At 49.3% G+C, this 22,124-nt stretch overlaps 1 protein-coding gene across 1 annotated transcript in view; it reads right to left on the bottom strand.

The window, feature by feature from the left end:
- Positions 1-22,124, bottom strand: part of LOC111080276 — a 117,493-nt gene that overhangs the window by 43,760 nt on the left and 51,609 nt on the right. The window contains 16 exon segments of the mRNA XM_041593903.1: positions 71-394; positions 1,284-1,601; positions 1,669-1,995; positions 2,071-2,403; positions 2,472-2,789; positions 2,863-3,186; positions 3,435-3,752; positions 3,816-4,436; positions 4,495-4,828; positions 4,830-6,940; positions 7,000-7,485; positions 7,744-7,926; positions 8,057-8,278; positions 9,202-9,837; positions 9,979-10,056; positions 10,140-10,283. Coding sequence (XP_041449837.1) covers positions 71-394; positions 1,284-1,601; positions 1,669-1,995; positions 2,071-2,403; positions 2,472-2,789; positions 2,863-3,186; positions 3,435-3,752; positions 3,816-4,436; positions 4,495-4,828; positions 4,830-6,940; positions 7,000-7,485; positions 7,744-7,926; positions 8,057-8,278; positions 9,202-9,837; positions 9,979-10,056; positions 10,140-10,283 — 7,077 coding nt within the window.

The following is a 22,124-nucleotide window of genomic DNA, read 5'->3' as shown; positions in this document are numbered from 1 at the left end:
GAATGAATGAAGTGGGGAAAGGGGTGGCGGTTTAGCAATGTGGGGCAATGACGTTGACCTTGACCCTTACTTTGTGGACTACACTCGGAGAACGGATCGCCCGCATAGCCATCGAGGCAGCGGCAGATCGGTCTATGATTATTTACAAGACATGTGGTCTGACTGCCGCAGGTACCCACGCAGGGATCCCGGCAGCGCAGATTGATGCAGGCCAAGTTGCCGGCACACTCCGAATTTGAGGTGCACTCGGGTCGGCAATTTGGCGCCCTACCCACATAATGTTGCAAGCATGAGCAGACGGGCTGCTCATTAGCCGCCGACACCCGACACTGAGAGTTTGGCCCACAGGGCGAGGGCGCGCACGGCTCGACGCGATCATGAACGATGGGCCGTTCTAAATGTACCATCACACCACGACACCAGGACACCACAAATATGATAACAGCATGCACAAAGATAAGCCATAAGATAGAGTACATAATAAAAGAGATAATAAGGTAAAGATATAGTATACAAGTATAAGGAGAGGATGATGTCAAGCATGGAATGAAATGGAGAAAGTACTTGAGGGGCACTTCCGTTGATGGGCGATGATGAGAGATCATTTCGGTTTCTATACCCTTGCAGATGAATGTACGAGAATAATGTAGCCTATTTCCCCCGTTGGCTCTCTGCCAATTCAGATTTGTACTCTTCATAATAGCTCCTCCTTCCCTAACAGGATTAGGGACTAGTGTATGCCCCAGCCTGATTACCAGAGTGTCATTATGTCGAGGCACGTGTGTCTCTACAGTCCGACTAGTTTAATTTAATTTTAATCGAATATTAATGGTCGAATGTAGTCATGTGCACGACATGTAAATGGACATATATATTTTTTCTTTTTTACTTTTCGCTTGTACTTTTTGCTTTTTGCAATTGTCGAAAAATATATATTCTGTCATGCACACGACATGTATGTCGAAGAACAAATCTCAGAGAAATGGAAGAAGTTGGGAGCAGGGACGTGGCCACCGCTGATGTAATATTTGGGAATTAACATATTCGACCCTTGTCGTAATTTTTAATCTTGTCCGACTGTCCAGATCAAATAGTTATTGTTATCAAAATTGTATAGGACCGTCGGTTATGTTATTTTCCTTTCAGATTTAATAAAAATCGGACAAACATGTCGTATAGTCTTCAAAAAGGACTCTCTCTACTCTATGGATCTGCAAAGGTATTTGAACCTTCGGCTTGCCGAAACTTCGTCTTTCTACTCGAGTTTTGCCTCCGTTTCTTACTTTCTTGTGGGAAACAGCGCACGAATGGATCACCGCTGAAGCCGGGACTGCAGGAGCAGATGGGATTATGGTTAACGACACGGCAGAGCGCATTGTTGCCACAGGTGCCCGGGCAGGGATCTTTGCACCGCTCGTTCAGACACGACTTGTCCTGTGCACACTCCGAGCTGCTCATGCACTCGGGCCGGCAGTTGGGCGGCGAGCCAATGTAGTTGGGCACACAGGAGCACACAGCATGGCCATTGACCGGGCGACAGATGCTGTAGAGGCCGCAGGGCGAGGGTTGGCATGGATTTTCGGGTACTATGGGGTCGGGATCTAGATCGGGCAGGACGACAATTAGTATTGCTTCAAGTGGGGGCCTAACTTTTGGGTTGGGTCTTACAGCGTGGCGTCTCGGGCACCAGGTGACAGCCGACAATGGGGTTGCCCGTGTAGCCGGGCAGGCACTCACAGTTGGGCGCATGATTGAAGACGGCGCAGAGGGCGCTGTGACCGCACATGCCGGGACAGGGATCGACGCATCGCTGATTGACGCAGGCCCGCGACTTGGGGCAGTCCGAATTGATGACGCACTCGGGGCGACACTCGGTGTACGGATCCCCAAAGTACTCGGGCAGACACTTGCAGGCAGCAGCGCGATTTCGCTCCTCGCACAAGGCATTCAAGCCGCAAGGACTGGGACGACAGGGCTGAGAGACCTCAATGGGCGCTATGTGGCACAGAAATGGAGGGGTTTGAGTATTTTTTGAACACCTGCTGTGGGCATTTCCCCAGAAGGACCTACTTTCTAAGATCTTGTAGCAGCCGGAGAAGGGGTCGCCACTGAAGCCGGGCTCGCACATGCACACCGGCGCATGCTGGCTGACGTGACAGAGGGCATTGTTGCCGCAGGAACCGATGCACGGGTCGGCGCAACGCGCATTCATACAGGCCATCCGGGCGGGGCACTCCGAATTGATGCTGCACTCTGGCCGGCAGGCCGGCGGACGTCCAATGTAGTTGGCCACGCAGGAGCACACGGCTCCGGTGCTGGCCACCTGGCACTGGGAGTTGGGGCCGCAGGGCGATGGCACGCAGGGATTCATAGGCACGATGGGGTCTGGTATTGGCGCCGGTTCTACAAACATACGACATTTCAATTTGAGACGCTATCCAAGGGAGAAATTCGGACAGCGGGAAACCTACTTCTTTCGGGCAGACACTGGTGGAACGGATCACCGGTGTAGCCATCAATGCAGCTACAAATGGGGGAATGATTCGTGCAGCGACAACGCGCATTGTAGCCACAGGTGCCGGGGCAGGGATCGCGGCAACGTTGATTGATGCACGCCCTGTCCGAGGGACATTCGCCACTTGTGCGGCACTCGGGCTTGCAGTTGGGCGGAACGCCCAGGTAGTCCGGCAGGCAAGCGCAAACGGGATGATCTCCAGCCACGTGGCAAGTGCTAAACAAGCCACAGGGCGATGGTCTACAGGGGTCTTTGGGCAAGGGCAGGTACATATCTGAGGAGAGGATGGGCATATAGCATTTAGAGAGGACTAAGTTGGGGACCAAGAGCTGGTTGGTTGGGCATACTTGAGGGACGTTCGACGCAGGCGCGTTGTGGATTGCCGGTGAAACCGGGCTCACAGCTACACACAGCCTGGTGATGGGCCACACGGCAGATGGCATTGAAGCCACAGGCATTTTCGCAGGGATCGCGACACTTCATGTTGATGCAGGACCTGCTGGCGGGGCAGTCACTGTTCTGCACGCACTCGGGGCGGCAGTTAATGTACGGATCACCGAAATAGTTCTGGATGCAGCTGCAGGAACCAGCACCGTTGCGTTCGCGACAGATGGCATTCGCACCGCATGGGGATGGGTGACATGGATCGGCGGGTTGGTCCAGGACCACGACTATCATAGCAAGCAGGTATAGGAATGGATATAGATATAGATACAGGATGTGGATACAAACACAGTAGACTTAAAGCTAGGATGGATGCTACAGAAATGTACATAATACAAGGAACATGCATAAACAAATGTAAACCAAAAGCCATTTACGTCTAGAGCACCACTGAAAGGAACATGTAACATTACGAGCAGGCAGCCTGCTGCGCTCTCGGAAAGGATAGCAAATAGTCTGGAAGAGGTGTACTCACTCTCTCGCATGTTGCAACCGGTGTACGGGTCGCCCTCGAAGCCCTCAATGCAAGCGCACTTGGGCTGATACTGCTGTGTGGAGCACTGGGCATTGAAGCCACAAATGCCAATGCAAGGATCCTCGCATCGTTGTCGAATGCAAGCCCGGTTCGATGGACAATCCTGATTGATAACGCACTCCGGTCGGCAGCTCGGCGGGGCACCGAACATGCCCTGGGCACAGGCGCATTCAGCGCGATTGTTCACATTCCGACAATTGGCATTGGGTCCACATGGACTGGGCAGGCAGGGATCCAAAGTTTGTGGGCGTTCAGATGCTGCAGGAAGCCGCAAGAGTGTGGGTTAGAGTGAGCTTCGATTGGGGTTTAATTTGGACTTACGTTTCGGCACACATTGCTCGAAGGGATCGCCTATGTAGTCTCTGGGACAGGAGCATATCGGATTGTGGTTGTTCACTTGACACTTGGCATTGAAGCCGCAGGTTTCGGCACAGGGATCGGCACACTTCTGGTTGATGCACGCCAAATGTTGGGCGCACTCCGAGCTGACGACGCACTCGGGCCGGCACTGGGGCGGGGCACCGAAGTAGCCAACATGACAGCTGCACGTGGGATGGCCCTCCACCGTACGGCAGATGCTGTTGGGGCCACATGGATTCGGCTCGCAGACGCTCACAGGTCCCACGGGCATGCGCTTGCAGCCCACGAACGGATCGCCCTCGTGGCCACGCGAACAGATGCAGGATGGCAGGTGGTTAACCACCGCACACTCGGCATTGGCGCCACAGGCACCGGTGCAGGGATTGCGACAGTGCTGCTTGATGCAGGCCAGCGACGAGGGGCATTCCGAGCTGTAGATACATTCGGGACGGCATCCAGTGCTGTACGGATCGCCAAAGTACGGCTCAATGCAGCTACAGCGAGCGGCATTGTTGTGCGGGGTGCACACGGCATTCTCAGCACAGGGATTGGGATAGCAGGGTCCAAAGTCATCACCGGATTCTGTGTGGATTGAGGATTAGATATACAGGGTACAGGAAAGATTAGATATCGGACTTACTCTCTTCCTTTGTCTGGGAGCAGCCGATGAAGGCATCTCCCTCGTAGCCCTGGTCGCAGCTGCAGTGGGCTGAGTGCGCGATGACCGTGCAACGGGCATTGTGGCCACAGACATTGGCGCACGGGTTCTGGCACTTCTCATGGATGCAGGCCTTGTCCGAGGGACACTCGCTGCTCAGGGTGCACTCTGGCCGGCAATAGGGCGGGCTGCCGATGTAGTTGGCCACACACGAGCAGACGGGTCGGTTCTGTTTGATCTGGCATATAGAGTTGGGTCCACAGGGCGAGGGCACGCACGGATTCTTGGGCAGATCCACCTCGCGTCCCGGCTCCGGGTATGGGCGAGCAGGCAACGAACGGATCTCCCTCGAATTTTTGCTCGCACGAGCAAATGGGATTGTGATTGAGCACCTCGCAGCGGGCGCCAACACCGCAGATGCCGGGACAGGGATCCGCGCATCTCTGATTGAGGCAGGCCTGGTTGGGGGCACACTCAGAGCTGACGACGCACTCGGGCTGGCAGACGGGCGGGGCACCCTTGAAGTTCGGCAGGCAGGAGCAGGCAGCATAGCCCTCGGAGGTGGCCAGGCAGCGGGAATTGGGACCGCAGGGCGAGGGTTCGCACGGATGTGGCCGCTCAATGGGCGGTGAAACGGGTGGCAGATAGTAGGGATTGCAGGCAATGGAGGCATCTCCACTGTAACCCTCCGAGCAGATGCACACCGGGGCATGGTTCACCACACGGCAGATGGCATTGATGCCGCACACGCCGACACAGGCCTCCACGCACTTGGAGTTCACGCAGGCCTTGTCCGCGGGACAGTCGCTATTGAGTACGCACTCTGGGCGACAGCCGACATGTGGATCGCCAAAGTAGCCCTTGCGGCAGACGCAGGCGAGGCCACCGGGGGCCCGCTTGCATTCCGCATTGCCGCCGCACTGCAGCTTCGCGCAGCTTGGCGCTGGCGTTGGCACAATAGCCGATTGAATGGTGCACTGCTCGTAGGGATTGCCATAGAGTCCCGCGGGGCAGGAGCACACCGGATTATGTTCGTACACATTGCAGATGGCGTTGCGACCGCAGGAGCCGGGGCAGGGATCGAGGCAGCGCTGGCCCAAACAGGCACGATCGAAGGGGCAGTCGGAGTTGGCCACACATTCCGGTCGGCAGCGGGGATTCTGCTGGGCATTGGGTCCAAAGCAGGGATCACACAATGCCACACCATCGCCATAGACCGAGCAGACGTCGTGCGGTCCACAGGGCGACGGGGCACACGGGTCTCGGGAGACGTTCTTCAAGATGCCGATCGGCACGCACTGCAGGAAGGCATCGCCGGCGAATCCGTCCAGGCAATGGCACACGGGCGTATGCTGGCGGACATTGCAAATGGCATTGATGCCGCAAATGGCTCCCGCACAGGGATCCACGCACTTGTGGTTGATGCACGACAGGGTCTCGCCGCAGTCCGAGTTGATGTCACACTCCGGCTGGCAGCCCGACTCTGGATCGCCCAGGTAGCCGGGAATGCAGGAGCAGACGGCGCGGTTGTTCAGCAGCTTGCACTCGCTATTGACGCCACAGGGACTGGGCACACACGGATTGGTCTTCGGATGGTCCAGGGCATAGCAACGGACTCCTGGGTTTCCGGTCAAGCCAGCATTGCACGAGCACACGGGGTGATGCTCCTCAACGCGGCAGTTGGCTCCATGGCCGCAAGCTCCGGGGCAGGGATCGTAGCAGCGGAAGCCCATGCAGGCTTTGCTGTGCGGACAATCGGCATCCACCTGGCACTCATAGCCGTGACAGCCCACGAGAGATGTGGGGTCCCCGGAGAGACCTTCGGGACACACGCAGGCGGTCTGTCCATCGCCGGCCACAACGCAATTGGCACTAGGTCCGCACGGATTCGGGTCACAGACGGTGCGACTGGGCTCGCGGCAGCCTTGGTAGGCATCGCCGACATATCCAGAGCGGCAGTAGCATTCCTCACGATTGCCGGCCACATAGCAGTCGGCATTCCGGCCGCAAGGACCTGGCTGGCAGAGTTCGATCGATACCGCGGGCTTCTCGCACAGCCTGAAGGGATTTCCAATCTTGTTGTCGGGACAATAGCACACGGGCTGACGCGACGAGTCGCAGATGGCACCAGTGCCGCAAGGGCTGGGATCGCACGGATTGATGGGCTCCACACAGCCACGAATGGTGTTCGGGCTCTCCACGTAACCCGGCAGGCAGGTGCACTTGGAGAAGCCGTTGCTCAGGACAGAACACTGTGTGTTGGGGCCGCATGACGACGGTTCGCATGGGTTCGATGGCAGCTCGCAGGCTATCGCCGGTGGCTGGCCCTCGTATTCGGGCAGGCAGAAGCAGATGGGTTGTCCATCCACGCGACGACATCCGGAATTGGGTCCGCATGGATTCGGTGCGCATTCATCGCCCTCTGGGACTGCATCATCAAGAGTAGTTAGTATTTTTGTTGATAGGTAATCCTTAATGAATACTTACTGCAATTCTTGAATGGATTTCCAGTGAGTCCCTTGGGACAATAACAAATGGGATTGCCATTGTCCAGTTCGCACAGCGCACTGAGGCCACAGGGATTGGGATCGCAGGGATTCTGCGGTGGACTGCAGCCCACCTGGGGATTTCCATTGTATCCAGGCGGGCACTTGCACACCCCACGATGATTGATCACATCGCACAGGGCAAAGGCGCCGCACTGGCAGGGCGATGCACACTTTCCATTGATGCAGGCCTGACTAGAATCGCACTCGGTGTCGGCACGACATCCCTGGAGCGGCGAACACTGCACATAGGCATTGCCCAGGAAGCCGGGCAGGCAGCGACAATCGGTGCCGTGGTTGATGGGCACACACTCGGCATTCTCGCCACAGGAATCCTCTTGACAGGGATTGATGCAGCGACGATTGAGGCGATCGCAGAGCTTCGTCGGTGGACAGTCCTCGTTGTATTGGCAGACATTGGTGCGTGCTATTGTTTTGGGTTACGATTACGGGTGCGAGATTCGGGTTGTACGGTTGTGGGTGTATTTATAGTTGAGGTGTCGGGACGGTACAAGTTTTATACATGGTGTATACGTGGTGTACGGGTATTTGTACAGTGTTTATGAAAGAGAGAGCGTTTTGGGAAACGAAACGATGTGTAAGATTAGCAAAGGACTCCTTGGAGGACAACAGAAATGTGCCATATACTGTGTGCTGCTGCTATAGCTCTTTAACGGATACTAACCTGGCTGACAGCCGACACGTCCATTGCCCTGGTAGCCATCGGCACAACTGCAGTCGGCCTCATGGTGGGTGTTGATGCAAATGGCATTCGTGGCACAGGGATCATGCACATCGCATGGATGCTGGCATCTCTGATTGATGCAAGCCTCCGTGACTCCGCAGTCGGAATTGTCTGTGCATTCAACTGGAAAGTGAATGAATTTTATTAACATATGTCAGACACAAATATCTATACACAAAATATTTATCCCTCGTTAAGTTAATTCCATTTTTTTAAATAATTGTTTAATTGATTAATTTGTTTAGTGCCTTACTTGAGGTTTCGGTGGGCACACACTTGACCATCGGATTGCCCTCGTGTCCCTGCGGACAGGTGCATATGGGTCGATGACTCTTGGCCGTACACTTGGCACTCGCGGCACATATCTTGGCAAATTCGCACGGATCCTGACACAGACCCATATAGCAGGCCTCGCTCTCAATGCAATCGTTGTTCGATTGGCAGGGCTCTGGTGTTTTTGGTGTACCCGGTGGCTCTACTTGTTAGAAAGGATTTAGTGAGTTAAAGGCGTTAAATTAATTGATGAAGGTTTTTTAAAATGGTATTAAATGACTGCAATAATATGTACAGGGGCTATGGCTAAGGTATGTACAATTTTTACAAAATTATTTGGTAATATTCCAGATCAAAAAAACAAGCCCTATACATAAGTATTTATGTATATATTATTTATATGTACAATATGCTCTCTTGCCACTTTGGGATCTTTTTTTGAACATTAAATTATTAGGTACAGTGTCGAAGAGTGAGTTGTGTGTCAGAGATCTGCAAGAATGCACTCAAAATTGAATACCATTAGAATGGAAGGCATCGAAGCCAGCTTCAGTCTCTTAAAAATATTTCAAACAAATAAGTTTGTAAAGTGGAATTCATTTGCATCACGCGTTAGTCCATGTAAATGGGTATAAATGGTGAATGAGCTGAGCTCTTTAAGCTCTCTTTATGCGCTTTTATTCGCAATCGTTTAATTTGAGGACTGCTTGAATGGCAAAACCTGACATTTGAATCAAAAATGACCAAAATAGAAGGCATCATGGACATAATTCATTCGAATGCTTAATTTTTCTGGTATTTGATTTTTGTATGTAAAGTAAGTAAATTTTTAATTATTGTTGGAAAAGAAGAATGAAATAAATAATTTAGCCACAAAAGAACACACAATATGGACGCACAATAATTCGAGTAATTCGAATCTCTTCGGCTAAGACATTTAATTCACTTTTTTGTTGAAAATGAGCACACAATTTCAGGTGCATTCATTCGAGTTTTCATCTTTTGAATTTTGAGCATAAAAACTCCCATGTGGTGAATTCCTGCAGATCTATGCATAATGTGTGTGCTGGGAAGAGATCCCAAAGTGGCTTGCATTTCACTTATAAAAATGGTAAATAAATATACCTTTCTTACGGCAATTGCCCAGCTTACAGTGCTCGTTAGGGGCACAGTTAGTATCTACTGTACATGGGTTAATTAATGAGATGTCAGTGGTGGTTGTGCCGTTGTTGTCCCCCAGTGGGACAATTATTGTGCTGTAGATCTCCGTTGTGGTGCCATCAGTGGTTGGCAGCTCGATCGGCCAGTTCGTTGTCGTATCGGGCACTTCATTGGATGTATCCAGACGCGTGGTCTTCATCTTTGGCGTCGTTGTGGTGCGCCGTTGACTGTCGCCATCCACGTCTTCACCACGCAGCTTGGTCGTTGCCACCGATGGCCTTGCCGTCGGTGTATCGGTTATATTGTTCTCACCATCACGGTACCGCCTTGTGGCATCCGTATGGGATGTTGTGCTTTCGGTATCTGCTGGTTTACTCTTACTGGTACTGGTTGTTTGGTTAGTAGCGCTTGTGGATGCTGTGCTCGATTCAGTGCTAGTAGAGGTAGTGGTGGTGGTGGTCGGTGTCGGTGCTTTGACACCTGTGTTTGGGTTAGCAGTTGTTGTGGTTGTGGTTCTGGTTGTAGTTGTTCTTGGTGTTGGTGTTGGTCTCTTGGTTGTTCTTGATTTCTTGGTAGTACTAGTAGTTATTGTTACATTAGCTAAGGAGAGAGACGGGTATTTACACGGGTAACCGGGAGGTTATTTTATATTAGACATATATGTATGTACACATTGTATTTACACGTTAAGTGTTAAGTATTTAGTATTAATTGGCTAGAACTTTGGCGAAGAGGACTTACCCTTGATACAAGCACCAGTGGTGGGATCGCAATTGGCACCCGGTGGACAATGCTCGCAGCCAGGAGTGCGACCCATTTCTGCCGAAAATTCAATAGCATTATGCATTATTTAAATTTAAACTAAGAAAAGTTTTCGATTTTGGCTGGAAGAAGACACATACCTGCAGAGCACAAAGGCTGATGGTTGAGAACACGACAATCCTCGGTACGACTGCAGGGATTACTGTAGGTACAGGGATCCACGCAAAGCGCATTGATGCACGCCTGCTGGGTGGGGCACTCATCACTCGATGCACAACCGATTTCTGTTGGTGCCAGAGATGAATGCGATTAGTTGGGTTCGTCTAGAAACAACTTATAGTTGTTGGCACACACGTGCATTAATATATTGGTCGTTAAAATTTAAGTCATTCCTTTGGTCAAGAATCCTGTTCGGTAGGTAGTTTCTCTTTCATTAATTCATTTCAATGCAGTTAGTAGTAGAATTCTTCTATTTTCAATATTTGTTCTTTAGTCTCAATTATTAAATACTAGCAGGCATTATCCATTAGTTAAATACACATATATGTATTATATTTTAGTTGTAAGCTGTTGCCTCAAACAACATATACACATGCAAAAGCATTAGGGGGTTAGTGCATTTATTTTAAATACTATTTCATACAATATCCATTTCTATACTAGGGTTGTTTTTTAAGGTATTGTTATAAATTAGTAATCCATCAACCACATGCAGCTAATACAGTCGGATACACTTACGGTACATGATAATGTTCAACTAAAACGAGTATATGTACTAAATACAACAAAAGTCAACACAGATTAAAACACACAAAAAATTGAAGAGGTGTCGTCACGCCGAGTGAGAGAGAGAGAGAGGGAACATGCGAGTGGAAATGACAATTCCAGAAAAGAACATAACGATAACGATAAACATTCAAGATGATGACAAAGGATTTGGATTTGATTTGATGAGATTTGCAGCAGGCAGGCAGATGACAGGCAGGCAACTCTAAAACATGAACGGGCAACATTGCAAACATTGAAAGGACATGCAAACTGAACAGCTGAACGCTAAACGGTGAGGAGAACTCCAATGGATTGGCATTCAAAGGCCAGTTCGAACTATCTCAGGTGTAATATTGCAGCTGGTGGTGAAGAAGATTGATTGATTGATTGATTGGTGGGTGGGTGGGTGTATTGATTCGGTGCAAAAACGTTGAACGAAGGACAGCCAAAAGAGAAGCAGTACGAGAAGGGGAGTGGAGACAAATGTGAAGGAAGAAGTAGCGCATGATAACCGCAAAGGCACAAAGAACACACGCGGGGTATTGCGAGGAATAATAAAACAAATGGTAGCATGCACGTGCCCCCACAAAATCGGATGGCTGCTCATACATGAACATAAATATAGGAGTATATGCCACAAGTAGAGAGGGATAATGGCTGGAAATCCAAGAGAAGAGATAGATTGAAGTAGGCTACTACGATTTGCCAGTTATATGTATTGGCGTTGAAAGTAGTCGACGCCACGATACCGCAACCCTGTGGTTCCTTGCACTTCATTCATTTATGATTCGATATCAAGACTTACAACTTATATACACAACTTTAGTTACCTGCTTTCATAGAGCAATCGGGTCTATTTACATCAGCGGCGGAATCACAAAAGCACATTGTAGTGTGGTTCAATGTGCGACAGATAGTCAAATTTAGCACAGTGCAAACATTTTGATAGTACTCACAAGGTGATATGCATATGCCTGCCACACAGGTCTCATCGTCAGAACAGTCGTCTTCGGTCATACATTTAATTTCCGGAGCATCAGTCACAAATCTATCGGTGCTATTTGGCAAACTAACCGCCGAACCAGGCGTCACTACCGACAAAGAAGGGGGATCTGTTTCCTTTGAAGCAGATGGTATGGTGGATCTATTGGATGGACTAAGAGTTGGCAAAGGTCTTGCCGATTCTTCTGTCGTGTAATCGGTCATTACCAATCGAGTAGTTTCTTGTGGAAAAGCTGTGGTTGTTTCCGAAGCAGAGACTGGCATGGTAGTTTCCCTAGAGATTGGTACTACAGTTGGCATACTTCTAAGGGCGCCTTCTGTGGTGTAATCGGCAATTCCCTTTCGGGTTGTCTCTTGAGGAAGGTCCGTCGTTGTTTCAGAAGCAGATGTTGTACTAGTAGTTTCCCTAGAGATCGGTACTACAGTTGGTACAGTTCTAGGAGCTCCTTCTGTGGTGTAATCGGTAATACCCATTCGGGTTGTCTCTTGAGGAAGGCCCGTCGTTGTTTCAGAAGCCGATGTTGTACTAGTAGTTTCCCTAGAGATTGGTACTAAAGTTGGTACAGTCCTAAGAGCTCCTTCTGTGGTGTAATCGGTAATTCCCATTCGGGTTGTCTCTTGAGGAAGGGCCGTCGTTGTTTCAGAAGCCGATGTTGGCATGGTTGTTTCCCTAGAGATTGGTACTAAAGTTGGTACAGTTCTAGGAGCTCCTTCTGTGGTGTAATCGGTAATACCCATTCGGGTTGTCTCTTGAGGAAGGGCCGTCGTTGTTTCAGAAGCCGATGTTGGCATGGTTGTTTCCCTAGAGATTGGTACTAAAGTTGGTACAGTTCTAGGAGCTCCTTCTGTGGTGTAATCGGTAATTCCCATTCGGGTTGTCTCTTGAGGAAGGGCCGTGGTTGTTTCAGAAGCCGATGTTGGCATGGTTGTTTCCCTAGAGATTGGTACTAAAGTTGGTACAGTTCTAGGAGCTCCTTCTGTGGTGTAATCGGTAATTCCCATTTGGGTTGTCTCTTGAGGAAGGGCCGTCGATGTTTCAGAAGCCGATGTTGGCATGGTTGTTTCCCTAGAGATTGGTACTAAAGTTGGTACAGTTCTAGGAGCTCCTTCTGTGGTGTAATCGGTAATTCCCATTCGGGTTGTCTCTTGAGGAAGGGCCGTCGTTGTTTCAGAAGCCGATGTTGGCATGGTTGTTTCCCTAGAGATTGGTACTAAAGTTGGTACAGTTCTAGGAGCTCCTTCTGTGGTGTAATCGGTATTTCCCATTCGGGTTGTCTCTTGAGGAAGGGCCGTCGTTGTTTCAGAAGCCGATGTTGGCATGGTTGTTTCCCTAGAGATTGGTACTAAAGTTGGTACAGTTCTAGGAGCTCCTTCTGTGGTGTAATCGGTAATTCCCATTCGGGTTGTCTCTTGAGGAAGGGCCGTCGTTGTTTCAGAAGCCGATGTTGGCATGGTTGTTTCCCTAGAGATTGGTACTAAAGTTGGTACAGTTCTAGGAGCTCCTTCTGTGGTGTAATCGGTAATTCCCATTCGGGTTGTCTCTTGAGGAAGGGCCGTCGTTGTTTCAGAAGCAGATGTTGGACATAGTAGTTTCCCTAGAGATTGGTACTAAAGTTGGTACAGTTCTAGGAGCTCCTTCTGTGGTGTAATCGGTAATACCCATTCGGGTTGTCTCTTGAGGAAGGGCCGTCGTTGTTTCAGAAGCCGATGTTGGCATGGTTGTTTCCCTAGAGATCGGTACTAAAGTTGGTACAGTTCTAGGAGCTCCTTCTGTGGTGTAATCGGTAATTCCCATTCGGGTTGTCTCTTGAGGAAGGGCCGTCGTTGTTTCAGAAGCAGATGTTGTACTAGTAGTTTCCCTAGAGATTGGTACTAAAGTTGGTACAGTTCTAGGAGCTCCTTCTGTGGTGTAATCGGTAATTCCCATTCGGGTTGTCTCTTGAGGAAGGGCCGTCGTTGTTTCAGAAGCCGATGTTGGCATGGTTGTTTCCCTAGAGATCGGTACTAAAGTTGGTACAGTTCTAGGAGCTCCTTCTGTGGTGTAATCGGTAATTCCCATTCGGGTTGTCTCTTGAGGAAGGGCCGTCGTTGTTTCAGAAGCAGATGTTGTACTAGTAGTTTCCCTAGAGATTGGTACTAAAGTTGGTACAGTTCTAGGAGCTCCTTCTGTGGTGTAATCGGTAATACCCATTCGGGTTGTCTCTTGAGGAAGGGCCGTCGTTGTTTCAGAAGCAGATGTTGTACTGGTAGTTTCCCTAGAGATCGGTACTAAAGTTGGTACAGTTCTAGGAGCTGCTTCTGTGGTGTAATCGGTAATTCCCGTTCGGGTTGTCTCTTGAGGAAGGGCCGTCGATGTTTCAGAAGCAGATGTTGTACTAGTAGTTTCCCTAGAGATCGGTACTAAAGTTGGTACAGTTCTAGGAGCTGCTTCTGTGGTGTAATCGGTAATTCCCGTTCGGGTTGTCTCTTGAGGAAGGGCCGTCGATGTTTCAGAAGCAGATGTTGTACTAGTAGTTTCCCTAGAGATTGGTACAAAAGTTGGTACAGTCCTAAGATCTCCTTCTGTGGTGTAATTGGTAATTACCGTTCGGGTTGTCTCTTGAGGAAGGGCCGTCGTTGTTTCAGAAGCAGATGTTGTACTAGTAGTTTCCCTAGAGATTGGTACTAAAGTTGGTACAGTTCTAGGAGCTCCTTCTGTGGTGTAATCGGTAATACCCATTCGGGTTGTCTCTTGAGGAAGGGCCGTCGTTGTTTCAGAAGCCGATGTTGGCATGGTTGTTTCCCTAGAGATCGGTACTAAAGTTGGAACAGTTCTAGGAGCTCCTTCTGTGGTGTAATCGGTAATACCCATTCGGGTTGTCTCTTGAGGAAGGGCCGTCGTTGTTTCAGAAGCCGATGTTGGCATGGTTGTTTCCCTAGAGATTGGTACTAAAGTTGGTACAGTTCTAGGAGCTCCTTCTGTGGTGTAATCGGTAATACCCATTCGGGTTGTCTCTTGAGGAACGGCCGTCGTTGTTTCAAAAGCCGATGTTGGCATGGTTGTTTCCCTAGAGATGGGTACTAAAGTTGGAACAGTTCTAGGAGCTCCTTCTGTGGTGTAATCGGTAATACCCATTCGGGTTGTCTCTTGAGGAACGGCCGTCGTTGTTTCAAAAGCCGATGTTGGCATGGTTGTTTCCCTAGAGATCGGTACTAAAGTTGGTACAGTTCTAGGAGCTCCTTCTGTGGTGTAATCGGTAATACCCATTCGGGTTGTCTCTTGAGGAAGGGCCGTCGGTGTTTCAGAAGCAGGTCTTGTACTAGTAGTTTCCCTAGAGATTGGTACTAAAGTTGGTACAGTCCTAAGAGCTCCTTCTGTGGTGTAATCGGTAATTCCCATTCGGGTTGTCTCTTGAGGAAGGGCCGTCGTTGTTTCAGAAGCAGATGTTGTACTAGTAGTTTCCCTAGAGATCGGTACTAAAGTTGGTACAGTTCTAGGAGCTCCTTCTGTGGTGTAATCGGTAATACCCATTCGGGTTGTCTCTTGAGGAACGGCCGTCGTTGTTTCAGAAGCCGATGTTGGCATGGTTGTTTCCCTAGAGATCGGTACTAAAGTTGGTACTGTTCTAGGAGCTCCTTCTGTGGTGTTATCGGTAATACCCATTCGGGTTGTCTCTTGAGGAAAGGCCGTCGTTGTTTCAAAAGCCGATGTTGGCATGGTTGTTTCCCTAGAGATGGGTACTAAAGTTGGAACAGTTCTAGGAGCTCCTTCTGTGGTGTAATCGGTAATACCCATTCGGGTTGTCTCTTGAGGAAGGGCCGTCGGTGTTTCAGAAGCAGGTCTTGTACTAGTAGTTTCCCTAGAGATTGGTACTAAAGTTGGTACAGTCCTTAGAACTCCTTCTGTGGTGTAATCGGTAATTCCCATTCGGGTTGTCTCTTGAGGAAGGGCCGTCGTTGTTTCAGAAGCAGATGTTGTACTAGAAGTTTCCCTAGAGATCGGTACTACAGTTGGTACAGTTCTAGGAGCTCCTTCTGTGGTGTAATCGGTAATACCCATTCGGGTTGTCTCTTGAGGAAGGGCCGTCGTTGTTTCAGAAGCCGATGTTGGCATGGTTGTTTCCCTAGAGATTGGTACTAAAGTTGGTACAGTTCTAGGAGCTCCTTCTGTGGTGTAATCGGTAATTCCCATTCGGGTTGTCTCTTGAGGAAGGGCCGTCGTTGTTTCAGAAGCAGATGTTGTACTAGTAGTTTCCCTAGAGATTGGTACTAAAGTTGGTACAGTCCTAAGAGCTCCTTCTGTGGTGTAATCGGTAATTCCCATTCGGGTTGTCTCTTGAGGAAGGGCCGTCGTTGTTTCAGAAGCAGATGTTGTACTAGTAGTTTCCCTAGAGATCGGTACTAAAGTTGGTACAGTTCTAGGAGCTCCTTCTGTGGTGTAATCGGTAATACCCATTCGGGTTGTCTCTTGAGGAAGGGCCGTCGTTGTTTCAGAAGCCGATGTTGGCATGGTTGTTTCCCTAGAGATTGGTACTAAAGTTGGTACAGTTCTAGGAGCTCCTTCTGTGGTGTAATCGGTAATTCCCATTCGGGTTGTCTCTTGAGGAAGGGCCGTCGTTGTTTCAGAAGCAGATTTTGTACTAGTAGTTTCCCTAGAGATTGGTACTAAAGTTGGTACAGTTCTAGGAGCTCCTTCTGTGGTGTAATCGGTAATACCCATTCGGGTTGTCTCTTGAGGAAGGGCCGTCGTTGTTTCAGAAGCAGGTCTTGTACTAGTAGTTTCCCTAGAGATCGGTACTAAAGTTGGTACAGTTCTAGGAGCTCCTTCTGTGGTGTAATCGGTAATTCCCATTCGGGTTGTCTCTTGAGGAAGGGCCGTCGTTGTTTCAGAAGCAGATCTTGTACTAGTAGTTTCCCTAGAGATCGGTACTAAAGTTGGTACAGTTCTAGGAGCTCCTTCTGTGGTGTAATCGGTAATTCCCATTCGGGTTGTCTCTTGAGGAAGGGCCGTCGTTGTTTCAGAAGCCGATGTTGGCATGGTTGTTTCCCTAGAGATCGGTACTAAAGTTGGTACAGTTCTAGGAGCTCCTTCTGTGGTGTAATCGGTAATACCCATTCGGGTTGTCTCTTGAGGAAGGGCCGTCGTTGTTTCAGAAGCCGATGTTGGCATGGTTGTTTCCCTAGAGATCGGTACTAAAGTTGGTACAGTTCTAGGAGCTCCTTCTGTGGTGTAATCGGTAATTCCCATTCGGGTTGTCTCTTGAGGAAGGGCCGTCGTTGTTTCAGAAGCCGATGTTGGCATGGTTGTTTCCCTAGAGATCGGTACTAAAGTTGGTACAGTTCTAGGAGCTCCTTCTGTGGTGTAATCGGTAATACCCATTCGGGTTGTCTCTTGAGGAAGGGCCGTCGTTGTTTCAGAAGCCGATGTTGGCATGGTTGTTTCCCTAGAGATCGGTACTAAAGTTGGTACAGTTCTAGGAGCTCCTTCTGTGGTGTAATCGGTAATACCCATTCGGGTTGTCTCTTGAGGAAGGGCCGTCGTTGTTTCAGAAGCTGATGTTGGCATGGTTGTTTCCCTAGAGATCGGTACTAAAGTTGGTACAGTTCTAGGAGCTCCTTCTGTGGTGTAATCGGTAATACCCATTCGGGTTGTCTCTTGAGGAAGGGCCGTCGTTGTTTCAGAAGCCGATGTTGGCATGGTTGTTTCCCTAGAGATCGGTACTAAAGTTGGTACAGTTCTAGGAGCTCCTTCTGTGGTGTAATCGGTAATACCCATTCGGGTTGTCTCTTGAGGAAGGGCCGTCGTTGTTTCAGAAGCAGATGTTGGCATGGTTGTTTCCCTAGAGATCGGTACTACAGTTGGTACAGTTCTAGGAGCTCCTTCTGTGGTGTAATCGGTAATACCCATTCGGGTTGTCTCTTGAGGAAGGGCCGTCGTTGTTTCAGAAGCCGATGTTGGCATGGTTGTTTCCCTAGAGATCGGTACTAAAGTTGGTACAGTTCTAGGAGCTCCTTCTGTGGTGTAATCGGTAATTCCCATTCGGGTTGTCTCTTGAGGAAGGGCCGTCGTTGTTTCAGAAGCCGATGTTGGCATGGTTGTTTCCCTAGAGATCGGTACTAAAGTTGGTACAGTTCTAGGAGCTCCTTCTGTGGTGTAATCGGTAATACCCATTCGGGTTGTCTCTTGAGGAAGGGCCGTCGTTGTTTCAGAAGCCGATGTTGGCATGGTTGTTTCCCTAGAGATTGGTACTAAAGTTGGTACAGTTCTAGGAGCTCCTTCTGTGGTGTAATCGGTAATTCCCATTCGGGTTGTCTCTTGAGGAAGGGCCGTCGTTGTTTCAGAAGCAGATGTTGTACTAGTAGTTTCCCTAGAGATTGGTACTAAAGTTGGTACAGTTCTAGGAGCTCCTTCTGTGGTGTAATCGGTAATTCCCATTCGGGTTGTCTCTTGAGGAAGGGCCGTCGTTGTTTCAGAAGCAGATCTTGTACTAGTAGTTTCCCTAGAGATCGGTACTAAAGTTGGTACAGTTCTAGGAGCTCCTTCTGTGGTGTAATCGGTAATACCCATTCGGGTTGTCTCTTGAGGAAGGGCCGTCGTTGTTTCAGAAGCAGATGTTGGCATGGTTGTTTCCCTAGAGATCGGTACTACAGTTGGTACAGTTCTAGGAGCTCCTTCTGTGGTGTAATCGGTAATACCCATTCGGGTTGTCTCTTGAGGAAGGGCCGTCGTTGTTTCAGAAGCCGATGTTGGCATGGTTGTTTCCCTAGAGATCGGTACTAAAGTTGGTACAGTTCTAGGAGCTCCTTCTGTGGTGTAATCGGTAATACCCATTCGGGTTGTCTCTTGAGGAAGGGCCGTCGTTGTTTCAGAAGCCGATGTTGGCATGGTTGTTTCCCTAGAGATCGGTACTAAAGTTGGTACAGTTCTAGGAGCTCCTTCTGTGGTGTAATCGGTAATACCCATTCGGGTTGTCTCTTGAGGAAGGGCCGTCGTTGTTTCAGAAGCTGATGTTGGCATGGTTGTTTCCCTAGAGATCGGTACTAAAGTTGGTACAGTTCTAGGAGCTCCTTCTGTGGTGTAATCGGTAATTCCCATTCGGGTTGTCTCTTGAGGAAGGGCCGTCGTTGTTTCAGAAGCCGATGTTGGCATGGTTGTTTCCCTAGAGATCGGTACTAAAGTTGGTACAGTTCTAGGAGCTCCTTCTGTGGTGTAATCGGTAATACCCATTCGGGTTGTCTCTTGAGGAAGGGCCGTCGTTGTTTCAGAAGCCGATGTTGGCATGGTTGTTTCCCTAGAGATCGGTACTAAAGTTGGTACAGTTCTAGGAGCTCCTTCTGTGGTGTAATCGGTAATACCCATTCGGGTTGTCTCTTGAGGAAGGGCCGTCGTTGTTTCAGAAGCCGATGTTGGCATGGTTGTTTCCCTAGAGATCGGTACTAAAGTTGGTACAGTTCTAGGAGCTCCTTCTGTGGTGTAATCGGTAATACCCATTTGGGTTGTCTCTTGAGGAAGGGCCGTCGTTGTTTCAGAAGCAGATTTTGTACTAGTAGTTTCCCTAGAGATCGGTACTAAAGTTGGTACAGTTCTAGGAGCTCCTTCTGTGGTGTAATCGGTAATACCCATTCGGGTTGTCTCTTGAGGAAGGGCCGTCGTTGTTTCAGAAGCAGATTTTGTACTAGTAGTTTCCCTAGAGATTGGTACTAAAGTTGGTACAGTCCTAGGAGCTCCTTCTGTGGTGTAATCGGTAATTTCCCATTTGGGTTGTCTCTTGAGGAAGGGCCGTCGTTGTTTCAGAAGCAGATGTTGGACTAGTAGTTTCCCAGAGATCGGTACTACAGTTGGTACAGTTCTAGGAGCTCCTTCTGTGGTGTAATCGGTAATACCCATTCGGGTTGTCTCTTGAGGAAGGGCCGTCGTTGTTTCAGAAGCCGATGTTGGCATGGTTGTTTCCCTAGAGATCGGTACTAAAGTTGGTACAGTTCTAGGAGCTCCTTCTGTGGTGTAATCGGTAATACCCATTCGGGTTGTCTCTTGAGGAAGGGCCGTCGTTGTTTCAGAAGCAGATGTTGCCATGGTTGTTTCCCTAGAGATCGGTACTAAAGTTGGTACAGTTCTAGGAGCTCCTTCTGTGGTGTAATCGGTAATACCCATTCGGGTTGTCTCTTGAGGAAGGGCCGTCGTTGTTTCAGAAGCCGATGTTGGCATGGTTGTTTCCCTAGAGATTGGTACTAAAGTTGGTACAGTTCTAGGAGCTCCTTCTGTGGTGTAATCGGTAATACCCATTCGGGTTGTCTCTTGAGGAAGGGCCGTCGTTGTTTCAGAAGCCGATGTTGGCACGGTTGTTTCCCTAGAGATCGGTACTAAAGTTGGTACAGTTCCAGGGGCTCCTTCTGTGGTGTAATCGGTAATACCCATTCGGGTTGTCTCTTGAGGAAGGGCCGTCGTTGTTTCAGAAGCCGATGTTGGCATGGTTGTTTCCCTAGAGATTGGTACTAAAGTTGGTACAGTTCTAGGAGCTCCTTCTGTGGTGTAATCGGTAATACCCATTCGGGTTGTCTCTTGAGGAAGGGCCGTCGTTGTTTCAGAAGCCGATGTTGGCATGGTTGTTTCCCTAGAGATTGGTACTAAAGTTGGTACAGTTCTAGGAGCTCCTTCTGTGGTGTAATCGGTAATACCCATTCGGGTTGTCTCTTGAGGAAGGGCCGTCGTTGTTTCAGAAGCAGATGTTGTACTAGTAGTTTCCCTAGAGATCGGTACTACAGTTGGTACAGTTCTAGGAGCTCCTTCTGTGGTGTAATCGGTAATACCCATTCGGGTTGTCTCTTGAGGAAGGGCCGTCGTTGTTTCAGAAGCCGATGTTGGCATGGTTGTTTCCCTAGAGATCGGTACTAAAGTTGGTACAGTTCCAGGGGCTCCTTCTGTGGTGTAATCGGTAATACCCATTCGGGTTGTCTCTTGAGGAAGGGCCGTCGTTGTTTCAGAAGCCGATGTTGGCATGGTTGTTTCCCTAGAGATTGGTACTAAAGTTGGTACAGTTCTAGGAGCTCCTTCTGTGGTGTAATCGGTAATACCCATTCGGGTTGTCTCTTGAGGAAGGGCCGTCGTTGTTTCAGAAGCCGATGTTGGCATGGTTGTTTCCCTAGAGATTGGTACTACAGTTGGTACAGTTCTAGGAGCTCCTTCTGTGGTGTAATCGGTAATTCCCATTCGGGTTGTCTCTTGAGGAAGGGCCGTCGTTGTTTCAGAAGCAGATGTTGTACTAGTAGTTTCCCTAGAGATCGGTACTAAAGTTGGTACAGTTCTAGGAGCTCCTTCTGTGGTGTAATCGGTAATACCCATTCGGGTTGTCTCTTGAGGAAGGGCCGTCGTTGTTTCAGAAGCCGATGTTGGCATGGTTGTTTCCCTAGAGATCGGTACTAAAGTTGGTACAGTTCTAGGAGCTCCTTCTGTGGTGTAATCGGTAATTCCCATTCGGGTTGTCTCTTGAGGAAGGGCCGTCGTTGTTTCAGAAGCCGATGTTGCCATGGTTGTTTCCCTAGAGATCGGTACTAAAGTTGGTACAGTTCTAGGAGCTCCTTCTGTGGTGTAATCGGTAATACCCATTCGGGTTGTCTCTTGAGGAAGGGCCGTCGTTGTTTCAGAAGCAGATGTTGGCATGGTAGTTTCCCTAGAGATCGGTACTAAAGTTGGTACAGTTCCAGGGGCTCCTTCTGTGGTGTAATCGGTAATACCCATTCGGGTTGTCTCTTGAGGAAGGGCCGTCGTTGTTTCAGAAGCCGATGTTGGCATGGTTGTTTCCCTAGAGATCGGTACTAAAGTTGGTACAGTTCTAGGAGCTCCTTCTGTGGTGTAATCGGTAATTCCCATTCGGGTTGTCTCTTGAGGAAGGGCCGTCGTTGTTTCAGAAGCCGATGTTGGCATGGTTGTTTCCCTAGAGATCGGTACTAAAGTTGGTACAGTTCTAGGAGCTCCTTCTGTGGTGTAATCGGTAATTCCCATTCGGGTTGTCTCTTGAGGAAGGGCCGTCGTTATTTCAGAAGCAGATGTTGTACTAGTAGTTTCCCTAGAGATCGGTACTACAGTTGGTACAGTTCTAGGAGCTCCTTCTGTGGTGTAATCGGTAATACCCGTTCGGGTTGTCTCTTGAGGAAGGGCCGTGGTTGTTTCAGAAGCCGATGTTGGCATGGTTGTTTCCCTAGAGATCGGTACTAAAGTTGGTACAGTTCTAGGAGCTCCTTCTGTGGTGTAATCGGTAATTCCCATTCGGGTTGTCTCTTGAGGAAGGGCCGTCGTTGTTTCAGAAGCCGATGTTGGCATGGTTGTTTCCCTAGAGATTGGTACTAAAGTTGGTACAGTTCTAGGAGCTCCTTCTGTG

The sequence above is a fragment of the Drosophila obscura genome, unplaced genomic scaffold, assembly GCF_018151105.1.
Source record: "Drosophila obscura isolate BZ-5 IFL unplaced genomic scaffold, ASM1815110v1 contig_200, whole genome shotgun sequence".
NCBI lineage: Eukaryota > Metazoa > Arthropoda > Insecta > Diptera > Drosophilidae > Drosophila > Drosophila obscura.
The sequence above is the reverse complement of the archived record's forward strand: the minus strand, read 5'-3'. Positions and strand labels throughout refer to the sequence as shown.